Genomic DNA, 20,728 nt, shown 5'->3' with positions numbered 1-20,728 from the left:
CTTTATCCTGAAAAGAGATTCTTGAAGAAATAGCCTAGTGTTCTCTAAGGCTATTGGGATGAGGAAAACAAAAGAGACACTGTGGAGCTGTCATTATTGAATAGTAATGTGAATATTTTTTTCTAGAATATGCTCTGAGAAAATAACCTTAACATTATATCTTATCTGCCAGGTGAAGAGATAGCAAGACCCAGGCGTTCAACACCTACTCCAGAGCTTCTAAGGTTAGTGTAAAACAATTCACTCAATGCATGGAAAGAGTATGCATTATTATTGTTATTATCTTCCTGCTTTATCAAATCTATCTCCTTATAAAGGTGATCTAAAATTTGTTTTCTACTTTAAAACAATGTACACACTCCATAACCTCTCATTACGGCTTGCCTTTCAACCCTGTACACACCTCTATCTGCAAATTGACGCTTTTGTGAACCCACAGTATAGAGTCTTCAATATCAGAAGAATAAAGCCTCCTTGCTTCCAGTCATGTTGGCTGCAGGTTTTTGAGGGCCCGTGGGCAAGGCACCCTGAATAGGCCCCTCCTTCAGTGAGTGTACCACTACCATAGTCAGCCATTGCTATTGCTCTTCCTCCTCTTTTGCCTGCCTCTTGCTCTGGCCCAAATCATGGTGGAAGCAAGAAGGAGGAGCAGTAGATGCCACTGCCTACTTGCTCACTGGCTCACAGCCTGTCAAACAATTAAAAAAAATCTGTGGAGTACACAACAGAATATTTATCTTCTGTAGACATGACAAAGTCAAAGTCAAATGTATTAGCAAACCCATAATTAGCAAGGTATACAAGTTGTGTTTTGTTATGTAAATATCTGAGATAACATTCAGAAACTGATCTCTTATCCTATATATATATATATATATATATATATATATATATATATATATATCAATCAAATACCTCTGTTACCTCTGCTGGGAAAAAAATAATCCTCACCAATAATTATCATTCAGTATCTGTATTGTACTGCAGTAAAAAAGCCCCAGAAGATCCAGCTGTTCTAGCACCACTATTTGGTCCACCCCTAGAGTCTGCATTTGAGGAAGAGAAGTTGGAAGGTAGGTATTGCTGATTAACTTTATTCATGTAGCTTTGTGTGTCAGACTGGTTAGTATGAAATATTCGGGCAACAGTGTGTTTATTTGGTTTTACATCGGTTTTTAACTTCTTGTTACCTATCAGGACCCTCTGATGTAGAATAAACAAGATAAATACAAAGCAAGTTACTTATGTATTTGTGAACACAAGTCTGTCTGTAGATATATGTACAGGTACACATGGCAACATTTCCAGCAAGGGAAGTGAAGAAATAATTGCTATGTAACCACATGGTGCAAATCCCCAAACTGGAAACAAATGGTGTGCATTAGATGTTTGCTTTTATGCTTTTGAAGTAGATGGTGCCAGGGTTGTCTAGTCATTAGACTTAGTGTGCAATGAGCTAACAAACTTTGCATTTCCGTAGTTACATCCCACCAGACTTTTCTAGACTTCTTTTCTGTCTGTTTCTTCCCTAACCCAAGAGCAAGCTGTGTTTCTGAATTCTTATTACCTGAGACCCAGCAAAACATAGAGTCATGCTGACCCATGGTGATAGAATGGCCCACTACATTGTTTCTGCATATATTATTATTATTATTATTATTATTATTATTATTATTTATTTATTTATTTATTTATTTATTTATATAGCACCATCAGCTGCATGAAAGACAAATTAGATATCTGAAATCTGAGCTGTGTTGATCCTGACCCAGCAATGAATCAGGTTGTGAACTGCCCAGATAGCTTCAGCTATTGGGTGGCATAGAAATGTAATTAATAAATAGTACATGTGCCAATTTAGGTGTCAAATTAAAGTTTATATATGTATGTATATAAGAGAAAGCTCCTAGATATCAGAAAAAGCATTCACCTTATACTGTATGAATGGCCAGCGTTGCTGTCTCTTACACATTGGGATGGTTTTCATGTAATGACAAGCCATCATGGGTTAAATTTTGTATGGGCCTTGTCATCATGTATCAGCCAACATTTAAAAAATGCAAGCTATGGCAGGGGGCATTCTGCTGCTTGTCATTACATACAAACCTGCCCAGGTTGGGTTGTTAGGGTTTTTAACAAACCACCCATAACCCTAAAACAGGCCATGGGTTATGAGTGCTTTGCTGACCACCCCAACAACCCACATTGGCTGGATTTGCATGCAATGACAAGCCATGGTGTGCCCCGCCATAACTTGCATTTAAAAATGGCTTGTCATTGTGTGTGAACCAAATCATTGGTTGCACGCATTAGGAATCCATTAGTCTCTATATCAGACATCTAACATACATATACATGGTGAAAAAGACACTCAGAATGGTAGTCATTCTTTTGGGGTATATGTATTTGCCAACACAGAGATTAATCTGTGTTTTTAAAAAGTAACCTGTCAAGTAGTTCTTGCAAGAGAAGCTATATGTGGAATCAAGTGCTTGTGTTTTCTAGATTTGTATCTGTAATGTTGCATATCTCTGGCTTCAGCTCCCATAGATCAACCTGAAGTGTGGGGTTCTGTGCAACCAGTGGAACCAAGTGTAGAATCTCCAAATTCATCACGGCCCTTTCCATCTGGAAGTAAGTGAAAACATTTCCTGTTTGAAAAACTGTTGTTGGGTATGATTTATTTTTTTACTGCAAATCACCAAAACATGAGATGGACGTAGCACTGTTAAGGGTTACTGCTCATTATACTGTCATGGAAACAAAGAGATATTAGTTGAATTATGCATTGGAAGCACAGCTTTCAGAATGGGGAAAGAGGTGATTCTCAGTCCCTGGGGAGAAAAGCCTCTGTCTTTGCAATCTCAATTTGCAAAGCTAAACCCGACTCCTTATCAGAAAGACAATCACCTAGCAACCAGCGCAGTGTGCCATAAATAAATGAGCTCCGAAAAAGAACTAAAAGTTTGATGCCTGGCTGTGAAAAGGCAGGATAAAGCTTACTTAAATTTTTAAGACATTTTAAAATATACAGTTCACTCTGGAGACTGAAGGCAAAAATTATCCAATGAAATTTTTTCACAGCAGAACGAAATGTGCATAGCATCTGGTATCAAGACACTCTCTGTTGCATCTGTTCACGGTGATTAAGGGTGGAAGGGAATTTTTGGTCACTACTCACCTTTCCTCTACTACTTCTAGTGTTTGCTATCTCATTTGTGAATAAACAAAATACAACCTTGTAATGTAGTAGCCACATGATGAGATAATCCAGATTTCTTTAGGGACACATAAGAAATTCTATCTTTGGGAATTTCTATATGAAATGACCTGAGCTGCATTTGCAAAACTAATGTGCAGAACAGAATGTAGCTATGTATTGCAATGCAGTTCTTGGCAAAATGTATCAGGATATGCATTCAAATAATATTTTGAGAGAAATTGCACATTTAAAACATTTAATTTAAGGTGGAAAAGGAATGGAATAGAATCATGAATAAAAAGATGTGGAAGTGATACAGCCTAGAAATAGAGAGATTCATCTATCACTAATTTGCTTTTGCAATTTCTATTAATTGGAATCACACCAATCCTTCTGCTTCACTTAAAAGGCAATAAATTGCTGGACAACAGAACACTGCAAATTGCACATTAGCTTGCATATTGTGAAGGAATTTTTGTATTTGGACTGTATAGCACGGTATACATATACAATCTTTACCCACATTTTAATTATTATCTTGTAAATGTAAATTAATCTTAAGTATTTTGGCAGCCTTTTGCCAGAAAGAGTAGAGGCAAGATTTTTTTTCCAGTCAAAATGTCTGTATGGATGTGAAGTTTGTCCTTGTACTTGAGAATAGCAACAGTCTTCCATGTGAAACAGCAGGCTGGGATCCTTACTCATGAATAGGTCTATGGGTTGAAAGACTCTAGTGCCTCACTTGGAATGGAAGCCCTGCAGAAAGTAGCTCTGCTGCAATTTTTCTTCAGGATATGCAATATATCCTATGAAAAAAGGTGAAGACGGCAAGACCTTTAGTACCAAGAGAGTGGGGCAGCTGTCAGATCCCATTTTAAGTGCTTTATATGTGCGTTCAAAATGCATAGAGATGAATTTTAATGCTGTTGGTATTAAGGGCATTTACTGTAAATTTTAAAGGCTGATAGAAGTGATTATTAAAGTGAACAAGAGGAATCAGAAGATTCCTGAATCAAATCAACTTTTCTAGCAGTGTGAAAAAATGGTCACTTACATCTCATCACTATAGCCAAATGGTGGGAGGGATTGTGTTTCAGTTGTTCAATCCTACCAATCCTTCCTCAGCCTTTATTATAATTTATTTCTTCTGGTCAGTTATTTGATGACCAGGATACAACCAAGAAGATATCACAGTGACCTCCTCTGAAGTCTTCCTGCTTCTTGAGAACTTCTGCTGTCATGCTGGCCAGAAGCTATCCTGAGAACCCCCTTTCTATACTAACTAATTTTTCCTTCTATGATCTCAGGAAGTTTACTGCCTCTTCCTATGCTCTCCTTCAGCTGCTGTCTCTGAAGATCACCAGGGCGTACTGTTCCAAATAACTCATGTCAGTTGGAACAGCCACTTTTACACAGTTTCAGTCAAGACCCTTTGACCAATGACCTATAATTCTTCAATATCTCATTGGCCTATATCTGAGGTCAATGAGAAGCAATACAATGATTGTAAACAGCCTATCAAAACTCAACCTTTTAAATCCTCCTGTCTAATGTATAAAGTGACAGGTCTATCTGTGAACCGCTTAAGATCATAACAGCTTCTTTGGTAACAGCAGTAACAGCTTTACTGACAGATAGCAGGTTGCCAACTGCAAAGCATCAATCACAAAATAAGTAGCCTTAGTTAGAAGCACCTTCTCCAAGATAACCTTTACAATCATTACAGCACACTTATTTATAATTTTTCACAACATTTTCAGCATCTTTTACCACATGATTTTTAGAATCTCCTCAAGCAGTGACACACATTGACCCTGTTCAGATGTCCTGGTGGCATCCAGTAGCAAATTATGGGTTAATTAATCTAGGAATTGCAGGCATATGTGCCATGCTGAAGACAAGTGTGAGCTGCTTCCTGTTTGTATTAACAACCTTGAATGCTGAATTAGAGGGTTGTTTCCGTGGGTTAAACAAGCCCATGTTAACCCATGGCTTGTTAATTTACCCATAATTTGCTGTCATACACCACTGTGACATCTGAACAGAGCAATTAATTGATATATAATTGTCATCTAATAGAGCAACCTGATTAGCTTATTATTTCATGATAAAATACCTGTAGTAATCCTTAACTGTAGCACATTGCAGATATGTTAAAGGTGTGCAATTAATCTTTGTGAACACCATTAATCATTCACTGTGAAAATGCTTTTATCTTTGTAGAAAATAATGGAATAACCTTTTTATTTCTTTCATGATGTCTATAAAACTACCGTAAACTTTTTAAACAGAGTGAGTGACTAATTTATTTACAGTATGTAGGTCAGGGTGATATCTTTAGTGAGAATGCAGATTCCTACATATCAGTGGTAGAATTCTCTACAGAAGAATGGAGATGGATTCTTTTTCTTGTGTTCCTGTTGTATTGATATCTTAGTTTTCTAATATTTTTTACAATAAGTCTCTAGAGGTAAAGACTGTATATTTGCAGAGATTGGATAGAGAGATTCATGGGAAGAATTCCACTCACTCACCAAGGGCCCGTCTACACTTGTCTAGATGAAACATAACAAGTTGGCAGAGATGACGTCAGCAGTCACGTGATGCTGTTGTTGTTACGTTTCTTCTGACTTTTAAAACCGTTCCACTTTCTGTTAAAATCGTTTTAAAACTAACAATGTGCCTCAACCTTTCGTTGTTTTCAATGCCGTCTTTCAAAGTCATGTCTCGTGACCATGGTCTTTGCTTCCTGATTAGGACAAGTGAGGGCTTTTCTAGACGAGGGGAGGGAGAGCTGGCACAACGCAATGAGGGGGAGGGGGAGGGGGAGGGAGGGCGGTGAAAGAGGGGACAGAGGCTTAATTTTTTAAAAAAACCGCTTATCTTTCGGGGCGCACGTGGCCCCTTTAAGACGCTGCAGGGCTTCCCTCGTCCCTACGCATCGCCCCGCCTCCCTGCCGGCTTATCCCGGCAGGTCTAGCTCAGAGTCACCAGAAGAAGGAGGTTTACTTCAGAGCCGGTATGAGCATAATGAAGAACGTTCTAAAGAAGAGTGTGCCGGGGTAAAACGATAGAAGAAAAGGTATTTCGATTGACTGGGCTCAAGTTGCATTTTGTAACGTAGCAAGGGAGGACGCAACAATGCACTTAAACAACGGTGTAATGAATAGTGTAGATCCTGCCCTAGGCTTTCCTGCTTCTCCCCTCCCACTGCAGCCCCTTTCACCTCTCGCCACTGGGACACTTCTGAGAGTTGTATGACTCTCCAAAACATCATGGGGTATGGTGCAGCAGGAGAGCAGAGGTGACCAAAAATATGGGCTTTGCATAAGCAGAAGTGGCTTCTGCCTCTGGATCTTAATTGTATTTTGATTACATCTCTGGAAGTTATTGAGTTATATTTACTTGAGCTTTGTTCATCTTTTACTATAAATTCTTATGTTTATTTCCCAGCACCTCCACCGCTTCCACCTAAGAACATTCCAGCTACACCTCCTCGCACTGGTTCTCCTTTAACAATTGGAGTAGGTAAGAATGTTTGACAACAAATGGCTACTAGGTGTGTAAGATCTGTTTTATGCTGCCAAATATCTATGTCCCTATTCAGTATACATTGTGAACTTTTAATGTGAACAGAATCTAATACCTCATAATAATTTCTTAATACTGATCATATAATTACATGTATTTTATGCATACATAATACCCATGTATTTAATATTTCCATCCACCTTCAGATACCTTAACAGATGTTCCTTCCTTAGTAAAAAATAGGATACAAGTCTAGTATCTAATATTTTTCTAAAGCCCTTGAGATTTTGAAATGATTTTTGCTGTCTCTGTTGTATTGAACAGGTTTTCCACAAAAATATGGCTATTGTGATACATGCTTGTATGAACAATTTGTCAGTAACTTTGTCAGTGGACTATTAATATATGTCAGAAAATGTTGGGAAGCTTTAGTGAGCTTGTAATGAATCTCAAAACATGCTGGGATCCGATTGATATCAGTAGGAGGCCTAGTTGTAGAATGAAAGCAGGCTCTATCTTAGAAATACGTTCATGTAGGACTATGACTAAATGCAATTCATATGTCAGAGGGATCTTGCTTAAAGAAAACAATCATGGCTTAGATCCTAAGTTGCTTCTCTATTCACATAAGGGAGGGAGAAACTTTCACCAGTTTCCCCTCAAGCAGCAGTAGTCCCAAAATCCCCCAGGAAGAGTTTTTAAGGCAAGCAGGAGGCTGCAGAGAGAAGGGGGAGGCAGGCATGCTCTATTTAATGAATGTGAACTCTTTGAAGGAAAGCTAGAATCAAAGACATTGTGGCACATAGAAACAGGAAATAAGTTACTTATAGATGGTTATATACTTCATATTGCAAGTGAATGTGTTTAGCTGTATGATCCTACTTGTAAAAAATGGGAGTGTCATGGGTTTGAATAGAATGTATGAGTATGTCTTAAGTTCCAATAAGAAAATGCAGAGATGGCTTCAGAAAGGACGGGTAGAGTATGGAACATAAGTGTTAATTTGTGCAATGCATACAAAACTGATATTTTAACAGTATCTCTATAAATATATGTAATGTTTAGGATTACATATTTTGTGCTCTTTTCATCAATATCTTATTCATATACACACTACCATTTTTCCCAAATATATATGCTGGGTGGATAAAATGCATATTTGCAAACAGTAATGTTCATCAAGTTTAATGCACTTCCATGTTTGTTCATTTGTTTCCTGAATTAGCTTGTTGCACATTTTACATGAATCATGACCAGGGCAATAAGGGAAAAGGTTTTATAAGTTTTCTTAGTAATAGGCCTTACGTTAATTCCTACAATTTAGCTTTCTCATTGACAATATAATATAAAATATAATTTCCCAAACTTTTGTGTATTTTAAATTAAAGGTAAAGGTTCAATATTGTTTTTTGCTGAATTGTAGCTGTATCAGTTCATCTTTCTGTGTGTGTACATAACTTGTTTACCAGAGAGATGACTGGACAGTCATATATAGATACATTACAAGTTGCCTATTCAATAGTTCTATTAGGCAATATGGAGGGTTGAATGGAAAGAAATACACCACCTAATATAATTCTGCAGTTTTGCACAAATTAAAAACTCCATCTGATGAGAGTTTTATTACATGCTCGTTACTGGGCACTCATGGATTCCTCAGAGGTAGCTCACATGACATCATCTGCCTCTCACACCCCTTCCACCCCTTCTGGAATTCCTTACGCTACAAGAAAAACGAGAAAACCTGCAAAATATTTTTTAAACCGAAGTTGCTGCTCTCTCCTGCTGTGTGTGGGAGAAGCAGCAAGTTCACAACAAGGGACTGAATGGCCTTAGTGCACCTTGTTTGAAAATAGGAAGTAACTGAGTATCCACAGAGAAGCGACGGTGGCCAGCGTTAGCCAGTGTTTCTTCTAAGGTGATGGAGCTTTAAGTATCCTGGCTATATATAACATAGTCTGCTCCTTTAGCATGAACAAGATAATTGAAAGGCAACAAGGGGCACCATTCTAGTAGCTTTTTACATATAGAGGATTCCCACTCCCTTTCTATGAAAAGAAAGTATTTCTATGAGCACACAAGCATTTTCCATTATGTGTGCATAGTATGCAGTTTGAATTGTACAATTCTAACTATTGGATACCATGGGACAGGAATTGGGAGGGTTTCTCTCCATGCTGCCACCTATGGGGAAACTGCTCCTTCACTGGGCAATTCCACCTATGGGGTTTCTTATTTCCAGTAAAGACTTGTATTTCAGAGCCTAACTCAGGGTTCCCCAAGCTGATCCTTTGTTTCTTCTGCCACCAATTTTCTTAGAATACTTTAAAGCCTCCAAGTAGCCTGGCATAAGAGGCTTAGGCGTGAGATGGGCACCAACACTAGAGACAATATGAACTAATAAACAAGTTCATTTATTAAAGGGATATTTTGTACATAAGGGAATACTACTATTTACTTTGGGGGTTTAAAATACTGCTTGCTGTCAATTCATTAGGACTCACAAGACACTGTTGCTATTACAAGCCTCTTAATGACTTCTTTTACCTCAGGCCAAATTCCATAAACCTTCACCCCAGCCAAATTCACTCACAGCCAGGTCCAGCTCTTAGGTACAGCCTTTCTCTGACTTCCAAAGCTCCTTCTCCTCAGCTTTTTCCTATGCCTTCTGTTTCTCCTTTCTTTATTTTTAAAAGCTTTTTATTAATACATAAAGACAATATCAAATATACAACGTATATTCAACATATCATTATATAATACAATCAAAATATACATCAAAATATATTACTTAGTCAACCAACAACTATATACATATATCATTAAATTAAGTTTCCAATAGGTTAAATAGCACATAGCATCAAATTTTACTTCACACCAATAATTTAAGTCATAACAAAACAAGAATATATATTGATTTCTGCATCAAAATTATTTTTCCAATATTTAATAAAAGATTTCCATTCCTCTATAAATTTGGGGTTCTTTTGTCTACCATCTCTCAATCTAACTATCACACTAATTTTCAATAATTGTGCATTTGCCAAATTTTAAAAAAAACATTCTTTACATGTGTTTAGTTTTATATTTTTCCAGTTCTTCGCAATAATCATTTTTCCTGCTCTTAACAAAATATTTTCATTGGCTGATAATTTTTTGTGATCTCAAAGAGCTCTAATCTCCTAGTCCTTCTGTAACACCACACACCAACCAGTAGAACTTCTCCTTCTCAGACTAACAACCAACTGACTAAACTCCTGTCAACTAAACTCCTTTCCCAACCACTCTTTTCCACCTAGTTCAAATCCCCAGCCAATCCAAATTGAATTTAACTGATCCAGGCCTTATCTATAAATATTCAAAGTGATTGTCTCTCCCACTTCACTAAGCAACTACTACACAATGACAAGTTATATACATGGCACTTCTTCACAGATACAATCCAGAAAAGAGCAGGCAAGTTTAAATCCTATTGATTTCAGTGGAAATTATTTTTACAACTTCCTCTTGATAGCATCCAGTCAGAACTTAATCACTGAGCAGAACTCATACATTGAAGTTTGAGCATTTCCTCTCACAGAAGAGAAAGCATTTAACTTTCAGATGCTCCAGGATGCTGTAAAGTTATAATACATCGATTGTTTATCATTTATATAACAACCTTTAGTCTACAAAAGTCTTCTAGCCCTGATGTTGTTACAGTCTTTTTCAGCAAGAGGCACAGATGAAAAAGTACAAAATCTGTTTCCTTTAACACATATGTATAGATGGACTCTGCTACGTTTGCTCAAACATAACATGCAGTAATGATTGCTCAGCTCAATAATAAAGTCCTATAATCTACATTCTCATTGATTACACTAAAGTACCACAGTGTATACTGCAGAGCACAAATACGCATTGTGTAGTTATATTTTCAGTTTAAGTATTCAAACTTGTATGCAAGTTATGTTTGAATTTCAAGTTATTTTGCGATTTTCAAGTTTTGCTTGTAACATTTACTAATAAAGTCACTGTGTTAGTTGATTTGTCCAGGCAATTTTCCTTGATAATAGTATCTTCCATTTGAATATATTTGTATGAACAAGATGTGCAGGCAGTATGGTCTTCATGCTGCTTTACAAGGAATGTTCTTCAAAAAAATATATGTATAGTATACATTTCACATGGTATGTAGATATTTGTGCACTTTAATTATGTTCCCCAGTAGCATTTTATAAATATGTTTTTAAAATGTCTGTGCTAGAATGAAGCTGATTTTAAAAGCCCCGTACATTAGTAGAGCATTGGTACAACTTAGCTGTACAGGTTGATATTAAAGTTTAAAATCAACTACTTTGACCACAGGAAATGACCAGACAGCAACAGAGGTCAAAAGTGACAAACAACCATCAATCAATGACTTGGACAGCATTTTTGGCCCAGTATTATCCCCCAAGTCTGTTGCTACTAACGTGGAGGATAAGTGGATCAGTTTTTCTGATCAGTCCCCGGAAAACGTAACTTCAGAGGTGACTTCAAGGGAAAAAGAGGTGTCCCCGCCTGTGGCATCAGAAACCCCAGATGAGCCTCCAGAGGCTGAAACCTCTCGCAGTGTTCCATCTCCACTCAATTTAGAAGAGGTTCAGAAGAAAGTTTCTGAGCAGACCCACGTTAAAGATGATAACTTAGCATCAGCAGCATCTCCTAAAGATTTTGGGGTGGGACAGAGAGCAACACCACCTCCCCCTCCACCTCCTACCTACAGAACAGTGGTGTCATCACCCGGACCCAGCTCTGGCGGTGGCACAGGAAGCACCAGTGGTATGTCGAAACAGCTTTGAGTGTGCTTCAGTGTGGCCGTGAATGCTGCCGTGTGAACACAAAATCTTTTAGCTACTCTTAGTTGGTTGGCTTTTAAGCATCAGTCATTCCCTTTGTTTGATTGTACTGTGCCTAGTGGCTTTTATTTTAATTTTATTCTGTGCTCTTGTGGTCCAACTAAACCTTGAACCCTTGATACTATGTGTTATTTCCCTGCCATTGCTGAATGTCTAGTGTATGGGGAAGCTCTACATCTTTAAGACGTAGGTGGAAAAGCTATCTCTGATCTCAAATTAGGAATTTGCTACATTTATCAAATTTTCTAAGCAAGAAAACATCTAACTGTGCAGCCAATGGGAGAAGACACTTTTCTCCATGAAGAAGTGATAAGCAAATATATAATATTCTCTTTCGTCAAATGACCACAGACTCTCCTTGACCTTCCCCATAAAAGTAGGGATGTTTAATAGGCTTTCTTCTTATACTTCTCATTTAGAACTGGTTCAATCTATGGGCAATGGGCATGAAGAGAGCACTGTACGTCATCTGGGTAGACACAGAGAGGATGCCATTCTTTGCTAGGAAACTTCCTGAGCTTCTTTTGGGAATCATATCAACAAATGCAAATGTGCATCAGTGTTGAGCCTTCAAATATTTATGTAGTACATAAGAATAACGCAAGTATGTCCTTCACTGGATCAATGAAAGAATGAGAGAAATGCAGATTTAAAACATGTGTTTAATTTTGCATTTCCCATCAAAGCAGTTGCAATGTATCCCATCAGCAATGAAATATTTTGTAGGAGATAACTGCAGATGAGAGTGGGGTTGTTGTAAATTGTTACAATGGCCTAAGAATCAAAGATGATATTATCAAAGATAATTTTAGTTTCCAAATTGTCTTTCAAAGGAAGGAAGTTGATTTTCATTGTGACTGCAACACATGAGGAGGGAGTATATAACCCTTTTCTTCCTCCCCCCCCCACAACAGTTCCCCTTTCTCAAAGGTATCAGAGACAGGGACCACGTATCAGAGACAGAAGAGACCTTTCCATCTTCAACTTATCTGTAAATAATTTATTGACCATGTTCAGGAGTACAACATCCTGCTGGAAAACATGAGGTTGGTAGCTTCAGGTAGCTTCAGCTATTGGACAGTATAAAAATGCAATAAATAAATAAATTAGTTATCTTTGATTCACAATTCAGTTTGGAAGGAAGGGAAACTACAAATTATGTGCTTCCTAGTAGGAAATGGCATGCTTTAAATTAAGAACAGGATGTTTCTCCCTGGTGCTGTTTACCTCCTCTCCTTTTTCAAATGTAATGCCCTTTTTTGAGGGGGGGGCTGTGGATAGCTCTGAGGTTGGGGCAAATCGTATTTTGGAGTAGACCTAACTTTAAAGTGATTGAAGCCCAACCTGCAAGGATAGTTGTGTTTTCAAACTCCTTCAATTGCAAATTACCTCATCTAATGAGCAAATGAAATAATAGTCCCTTTAAAAATGCTTGGCTATATATTTATTTATTAAGGAAAGAATGGCATATTTATATTTGTAATATGACCACTGAATTAGTTTAAGGTGAACAATGCCTATAAATAAAGACAGAGTGAATAAGCACTGGCCTAAAGTAAGAACAGTTATCTATGGCTTATCGTTGTTGTAAAAGCACTGACACTATGTATGACATAAACTAGCTTATGAGATGTTTTTATTATTTAAATCATTAATTTAAACAATTAAAATAAAACTTAATAAAAACATCTCATAAGCTAGTTTATGTCACACATAGTGTCAGTGCTTTTACAATTATTATTATTATTATTATTATTTATTTATATAGCATAGATAACTGTTCTTAATGAGTACTGGTCAAACACTGATTCTTCTAGACTCCTTATGTATTTTCCTAAAGTTTGATATTTGGCTCACATTAAGTGGTTCATCTTGAAATGTGTGTGTAAGGAATGGATTAACTGTAAAATTACAGCACCTCTTTGAGCCTGCTCAGATGACACGCTAATCCATAACTAGGCCACTAACCCTTTTGCAAGAAATGGCTAGTGAGCATGTTTAAACCGTGGTTATGTAGCCACCATGGTTAGGAATAGTTCACACGACAAACTAAGTCATGATTTTCCCACACAGTAAGCCATAATGTTTAGCTCAAATGCTTAAGCACCAAGGCTTAGCATTTCATCTGAACAGGGTCACAATGACAGTATAGAGTTCCTATCCAAAGAATTGCAAATGCAAAAGATACGCTGTGCATTGTCTTCTGTGATTGCAGTTCTCAGAGAGCAAATTGGGATGGATAACTAAAGTGGCTGACTTGTTTAGCCACCCTTTATCAAAGAGCCTTTCAATGATCTAGGTAGTTAAGGAGAAGAGAGTGTCTAGACAAGATGTGTTAGATTACAACTCCCATTATCCTCTAACCAGCTGGTTAGAAGATGCTATGAATAGTAGTCCAACATACTTGGACAGCACCAGGTTGGGGAAGGGTCATCTAGAACAGTGATCATCTAGCCCAGACCCACCTTGGACCCACTTTCACAATTTCACAATTGCCCAACATGGCAGCAGCAGCTTTGCTACAATCCATCTGGACTGGTCTCGCAACCCACTTTTGAGTCGCAACCCACAGGTTGAAGACCACTGATTTAGAATCAGTGAGATCGGTGCACATGCAAGCACACCCTTCTTTTCACTCATTCCCTGCCTAGCTTAAAAACCCTCACAATGTAATTTTTCTGGTTTTGGTGCACCCTTCGAAGACAGATATGCAGGCACTTTGCTGGATGTGGGAGACATTTTCTCTTCTACTCACTATAGAAGATCTGCATACAGAAAATTGTTTCCATGTGTAGATTGCTGTTGTTAGATTGGGGCAAAGGACTGTAGTGTTCTGTACATTTCAGGTGGACCTAAGTGCCACCAAGAATAAGGGGACCTAATCCAGAGCAAATATTGTGAATTCTGCAATACATGCTAAGACATTTTTTTAGTAAAGTTCATAAAACAAATGAGCTGGAAGCTGGTCACATTTTGTTAATGACTGGAAAGAAAGGAACTATATCAATTATCACCCAAACTATTGAACTCTTTGACTGGGGTTTATAACAGTAATTTCAAAAGTACGTCTTTTCCCCTGTCAGCATATTCAAGATCAACAAACTAAAGGGGCACTAATTATGATATATATATATATTATAGAAACAACAGTATAAATAAAATGAAGAGCCCAGTTCTTGCTCTGATTTTGTAGTGAAAAAGTATTTTAAATGAACCCACCACTGGGGGAAACATAATGAAAAATGTAAAAAGAAATTCTAATGAGTTCTATTCTAGAACATTTCTATTCTAGAAACGGCTTGGCAGGATATCTGCAGACTTACTTAAAAAATGTTTTTCTAACACTTTGCTACATTTCCTACTCATAAAGTACTGTTAGTGCTTCTATAAGAGGTCTTCTGTTTCATTTGATAATTGAGCTGATGGATGTATACTTACAAAAGATTCAGCTGTTTCCCTGGAGTTGCATAGGGCAGATTTCTGGTAGCTCTGTGAGACAGACTCACACATGCTGCCGTAGTTTGTCATATTGTCACTTTTGTTTTTTTATCAGCGATTTTAGCATCATGTAGTTGAAACTTCTTGTTGCTGTAATTCACCAACAATAGGGAAATCTCAAGGTTCTTCAATAATCAGGGATTAATATTTATGTAGACATAGTTCAGAATTGGGTTTTTATGGTGTTTAAATGAAGGGGGACATGTGCTTTCCAATGCTCAAAATCTCACACTTTAGCAGTATGGGGTTTGATCTGTCATTGACTAAGAAATGTTTTAAATGGACAAAGCTTTTCCAAGACCTTACCCTGGGTAAGGGAAGTATTCAGGGCATGCTTAGCAAATGCAATATCATTTCATAATCATTTATAGTGCTATATTTTTAAAGCTCCAGCCATCCACCATCTCCTGTTAGCTGCGCGTTTTATGTGTGTATTCCACTGACTGCATGAAGCATGTGATCAGTCAGTATTTATGATCAACTCTGTAATACTGATATGATAAACTAACCCATATCTGGTTTACGGATTGACTTGAATGTAGAATGTCTTATTTGACTTTAAACGACTGATTTTAGTACCCATGAAAAACAGGAGGAATGTAATTTTATTGCATACAAAATATATTCCCCTTTCCTTTCTACTTTAAACATGTATTTGCGATTTACCTTCCACATATGTCTGTTCTATTGATTTTGGGTGGGAGGATTGACATGTTAGAAATATTGTACACTGGAATGGCTAAATAGAAAGGGGGAAAGGTTTTACAGAAATTTTATGTTCCTTTTAGCGGCATGACAGCCACTGCTGCGTTGCTCCTTCCTGTGTCACTCAGTAATCCCTGTCATAAGTTCACAGTATGTACAAGGAATCCATGCTGTGGATCCTTCCCATGCTACCGTTGTTCAAGTTTCCAGGAAGAATAATGCTGGAGTGGGAAAAAGACACAGCATGAATTCTTCCTGTGACAGCATACTTTTGATGTTACCGAGCATGTGCAAAGGAGCAACACAGCAGTAGATCAGGTGCCACTGAAGGCAATTGGAGACCCTGTTCAGTTAATTTCTAATATTACCTCTTAGTCTTCAGTTTATAAATCATCTTCTTGTGTTTTCTTTGCATATTAAATTATATTAGTTGGTACAGAATTGCTGGACTTTTTCTGATACACATCAACAACTGATTTACATCAGCATGAAACCTAGCTTATCTCGGAGGAGAGAGAGAGAAAATTATTTTTTTGAAGTCCTTGTATTTTATTCCAAGACCACATAACACCAGTCCTTTCACCATTCTAGTTGTTCTCTGATTTGCTAGCATCTTACAATCACATGAAAAGACTTGTGCAAGGTTTGTCCATTTCATTGCAAACCATTATTCTTTATTATTCCCTTTGAACACCCATTGATTTACCTCTGAATAGGATTGCAGCCCCAATAAAGTTTGTATAACAATAACACATTGTGCTTTAGTGGAAAGATGATATTAAGGAATGGTAAACTCCAAGAAACTAGACCATATTTTAGGAACCATCTTTCATCTAAAATGGGTGCCGTTCAACAAGCACAGCTTCCTCGTTTAAGTTAATCAGGTTTATACGGAAGCAGTGTGTGAACCGTGACCACAGTGTCTCCACGGCCAAGTGCATGTGAAAATAGCACAGAAATAAGCTTTTCCATTTTGTTGTGACTTGTTCACTTAGCAACTTTCTAACGTCATCCAAGTCCCATCCATGCATATGAACTGTTATTATTATATAGTAGCTGCCAATATAAGTCAAAAGCTAGTTTGGCGATTGTTTGCTTGATGGCCTGCTCTATGTTGATGGATACTGACCACGGGCGGGGGGAACTGGACTGAGAACAGCTCAATGTTTATAGTGTGTGTTTATTTCAGGATCATCGTCTCCTGCTCGCCCTGCAACTCCGCTTACATCCTGCAGCAGCACTACCCCTCCACCTCCTCCACCTAGGCCCCCATCTCGTCCCAAATTACCCCCAGGGAAGCCTGGAGTTGATATGGTAGGTTTTAGCTTTTTCATAATCATTAATTATATTGGAATAGCATATCGTCTGCCCAGTATAGAGCAGATAAATAGACATGAACAAATGATTCACAGGGAGCAAATGACACTTGCCTGAGTCTGATTTTTAACATTTCCTATCTGAAACTATACACAGAAGAAACTCTGTTGATGACAATTGACTGGCAGATTTTTATGAAAAGTCCACATCTCAAATTGCAGCCTTGCCTTGTCAGTTTTGATATCATGCCAGATATCAGTACTGGCATAGTTATCGTGTCAGAATTCTTACACATGTGTAAGAATATGAATTTACTTTAACAAGAACATCTCTAAAGCATTTGACAGCATGGCATGTTCAAAGCTGCTAACCCTCAATTAATCTGAAACAGCAAGCCAAGAGAAGGTATTTAGCTTTTTACATCACCTGAAACACTTGGACTTGTATATACTTATACGCATCATTAGAGGCTGCTTCAAATGTTACACATTTCCTACGTGAAAAGCACTTCTTTCTCAGAAGAAATGTGAATATTGTATGTATGCCCTGGTCATGTGACAATTCTCCATGCACCTTTCACTGCAGGTGCACAAGCTTGGGAAGTCACATATAATCTAGGGCTGTGCTCTGCTCCGATTCGGATTGCGAATCCGGAGCGGAGCAACCTGATCCGCCTCCGACAAAGGCGGATCCGAATCGGGTTGGGGGAGCTGCGAATCAAGGTGAAGCGGTTCACCTCCATCCAGAGCTCCAAACACAGGTAAGGGGGGGGCTCACCTGGCGGCGGCGCCACAGTTCATGCGGCAAAAGCAGCTGAGCCAGGTAAGGGGTAAGGGGGCTTTTGCCCCCATTTTGTACCCCCTTCCCCACTTACCTGCCTCCACTGCCCGCCACGGAGACAAGTAAGTAGGGAAGGAGGGGGGAAATCTCGATCCGCCCCTCTGGATCTCGCTCTGCAGAGCAGGGGAGGAGCGGAACAACCCGAAGTGGTTTGGCGGGGTGTCCATGCACAGCTCTAATATAATCACAGATTCAGGGCATATATTCACGCAGGGAAATAGATATGTACCATCATCATCCATGGCTGTTCACATATCATTTTACTTTCTGTTCCTCAATAGAAGTGCTTTTGTATGTGAAGAAATGTAACATTTGAAGCAACCTTATATCCTGAGATATTATCGAATTACCATTGCAAAATCTGAAAAGAAACCCATGATGCAGATTTCCATGCACAATTGCTTGTTAATTGTGCACCTGTAACATGTTTCATTTGCACCACATTTTTGCAATTTCACATGCATCCCATATTTATTACAACCTGCAAAAGGTTTCTGGTTCCAGGTTCTCAGCACAGTTCCACTTGAGCTGGAGAAAGAGGGTGGGACAATAATTTTTGTGGAATCCTTCCCCTTTCTCCCATGAATAATGGCTCCTGAGGGTTAAGGAACCTCCAGAACACCATAGGATGGCCTTCCCCAATCTAATGCCCTCCAGATGTGTTGGACTACACTTCCCAGCATGCTACATCTCCTGGTCCAGCACATCTGGAGGGCACCAGGTTGGAGAAGACTACCATACGAGCTGACTCTTGAATAGGGATGGGTGAGAAATTCATTCACTGCATTTTTTATAAGAACTCACAAAAATCTTCGTAAACAGGACAGAAAGAACTTGAGATTAAAAAAAATGGAGAAAGTGAAATGGACAGGTTTGTCCATCCCTACTCTGGAAACTGCAGAAGGACAGGGGAATTAGCCAAAATTAACAAACCATCTCCTTTCTACAGCAGGAAACCTCAGCTTCATCCCAGTTCCCTCTAGGTACAGAAGAAACCCTTCCATTTGTGGAGGAGGCATGACTAGATCCAACATATAGTTTGTGTGCATTAAAGAGCTTAGTGCAACTTGCAGCCTTCTAATTGGGCTAATAGCCGCTGAGAAATCAATGAGTGTCTATTTAATATGTATTAATTCATTCTGGGTGCTCCAAGAGCCTAACAAGATAACATAGGTATTTGGCTATTGATATTTTTGAGTACATTTAAATTCAGTGGTATATTATGTGTATTTTTAATCTTCTTTGTGTTTGTCTACAGTCCAGACCTTTTAGCCCTCCAGTTCACTCATCGAGCCCTCCTCCGATAGCACCTTTAGCACGTGCTGAAAGCACCTCTTCCATATCGTCCACCAATTCCTTGAGTGCAGCCACTACTCCCACAATTGGTAACAAAAATGTTTTTTTCTTTTGAAGAATATTTTCCATTAGCGGAATGGCTTAAATCTTTTGATTTCTGGAGCCCTTTATTTGGTTATGTTTTCTTTGTTTTTGTTGTCATGGTCATGTTACGTTGAAGCACTTTTTTAACGTAAAAGAGAATTGCAATTTTAATTAACTTTAGACCACTGCATCTGTGATATATGTATGTATTTATTGGCAGGGATCGAATGGGGCACACACAAAAGTTCTGCACAAGCACCCATATTTTTTATATGGACAGAATGTGCCCACTTAAGAACCCCCAAATTACACTGAGATTAGAAAGCTTTTTTAATTGGGTTTGACAGCTTTTAGAGCTCATGCAATTGTAGATTTTCCATGTTGAAAATTTCTTAGGAAATTCAAACAGTGTTTTGTGGATTCAATGAAGCACTTTCTGATATGTCACTCAGAAAACAGCACGTATACGGAATGTCATGATTTTCCCTTAGTATCCTGATGGTTATAGCTATAACAAGTTTTACTGTGACACTACAAAGCTTAGCCTGTCCATTTGATCATAGTACAGTTCATTGCTAAATTAATTAAATGTAGTTAAGTCAGATAAGTGCAGTAAAAAAGAATGCTTAACACAAAAGTTAATCTATTTAATAAGGACAGATTGGAAAGGATAGGATGAACTGATAGTACACCATAGGATTGCTTATTGTCAAAGGTTACAAATCAAGTGTATTTACTTTTTGAATTGCAAATACTTAATAGCTGCAAAAAAATTAAAAACACAGTTCAAAATGTTTCAGATCTGAAGCTTCTTAAAATTTGAAATATTGAAAATTGTACCTTGTTTTTTTTCTTTTTCTTATTGAGTAGAGGTCAGATTACACTATAAAAGCTATGGCTGACAGTGCCTAGATTTCGATGCCTTTGGGTTTTGTTTCATTCTCTGGTCTTCTCTGTTATCCGTGAACCTTTCCCCTATCCATTTTCCTTCTCTTTCTTTTTCTCAGACCAACATATATTTGGACTCATTCTGCTATTCTTGATTTCATTTGCAAGACTCCCCCCACCCCCAAATCCCACTTTTTTCTACCTTGAAATCTCCTTCGTCTCTCTGATATAGTTCTTTTGTACTGCAGACTCCAGGTTTTCCTTTTTGACCTGCCTCTCCTTTCATCAACACTTCTGCTCTTCTACAGACCATCTCTGTCTCCTACAATTATCATTGTTTGCCAGGTTATTTTCTTTCATTTGTTTTTCCTTGTTTTACATACATTTGGACCCGTTCTGCTATTAGTCTAAACTTTGTTTCATTGGCGTACTTGCTATGTGCCTCTTATCTCAGTTTTCTCTCAACCATTTTCTGATCTGTGTGGAG

The 20,728-nt window shown here is 38.1% G+C and overlaps 1 protein-coding gene across 1 annotated transcript in view; it reads left to right on the top strand.

The window, feature by feature from the left end:
* Positions 1-20,728, top strand: part of SGIP1 (SH3GL interacting endocytic adaptor 1) — a 141,191-nt gene that overhangs the window by 78,043 nt on the left and 42,420 nt on the right. Inside the window, exons 11-17 of the mRNA XM_063137700.1 lie at positions 173-224; positions 988-1,073; positions 2,542-2,634; positions 6,656-6,730; positions 11,081-11,536; positions 17,006-17,130; positions 19,232-19,358. Of these exons, the coding sequence (XP_062993770.1) occupies positions 173-224; positions 988-1,073; positions 2,542-2,634; positions 6,656-6,730; positions 11,081-11,536; positions 17,006-17,130; positions 19,232-19,358 (1,014 nt within the window). The remainder of the gene's footprint in view (positions 1-172; positions 225-987; positions 1,074-2,541; positions 2,635-6,655; positions 6,731-11,080; positions 11,537-17,005; positions 17,131-19,231; positions 19,359-20,728) is intronic.

The sequence above is a fragment of the Elgaria multicarinata genome, chromosome 1, assembly GCF_023053635.1.
Source record: "Elgaria multicarinata webbii isolate HBS135686 ecotype San Diego chromosome 1, rElgMul1.1.pri, whole genome shotgun sequence".
Classification (NCBI taxonomy): domain Eukaryota; kingdom Metazoa; phylum Chordata; class Lepidosauria; order Squamata; family Anguidae; genus Elgaria; species Elgaria multicarinata.
The sequence above is the reverse complement of the archived record's forward strand: the minus strand, read 5'-3'. Positions and strand labels throughout refer to the sequence as shown.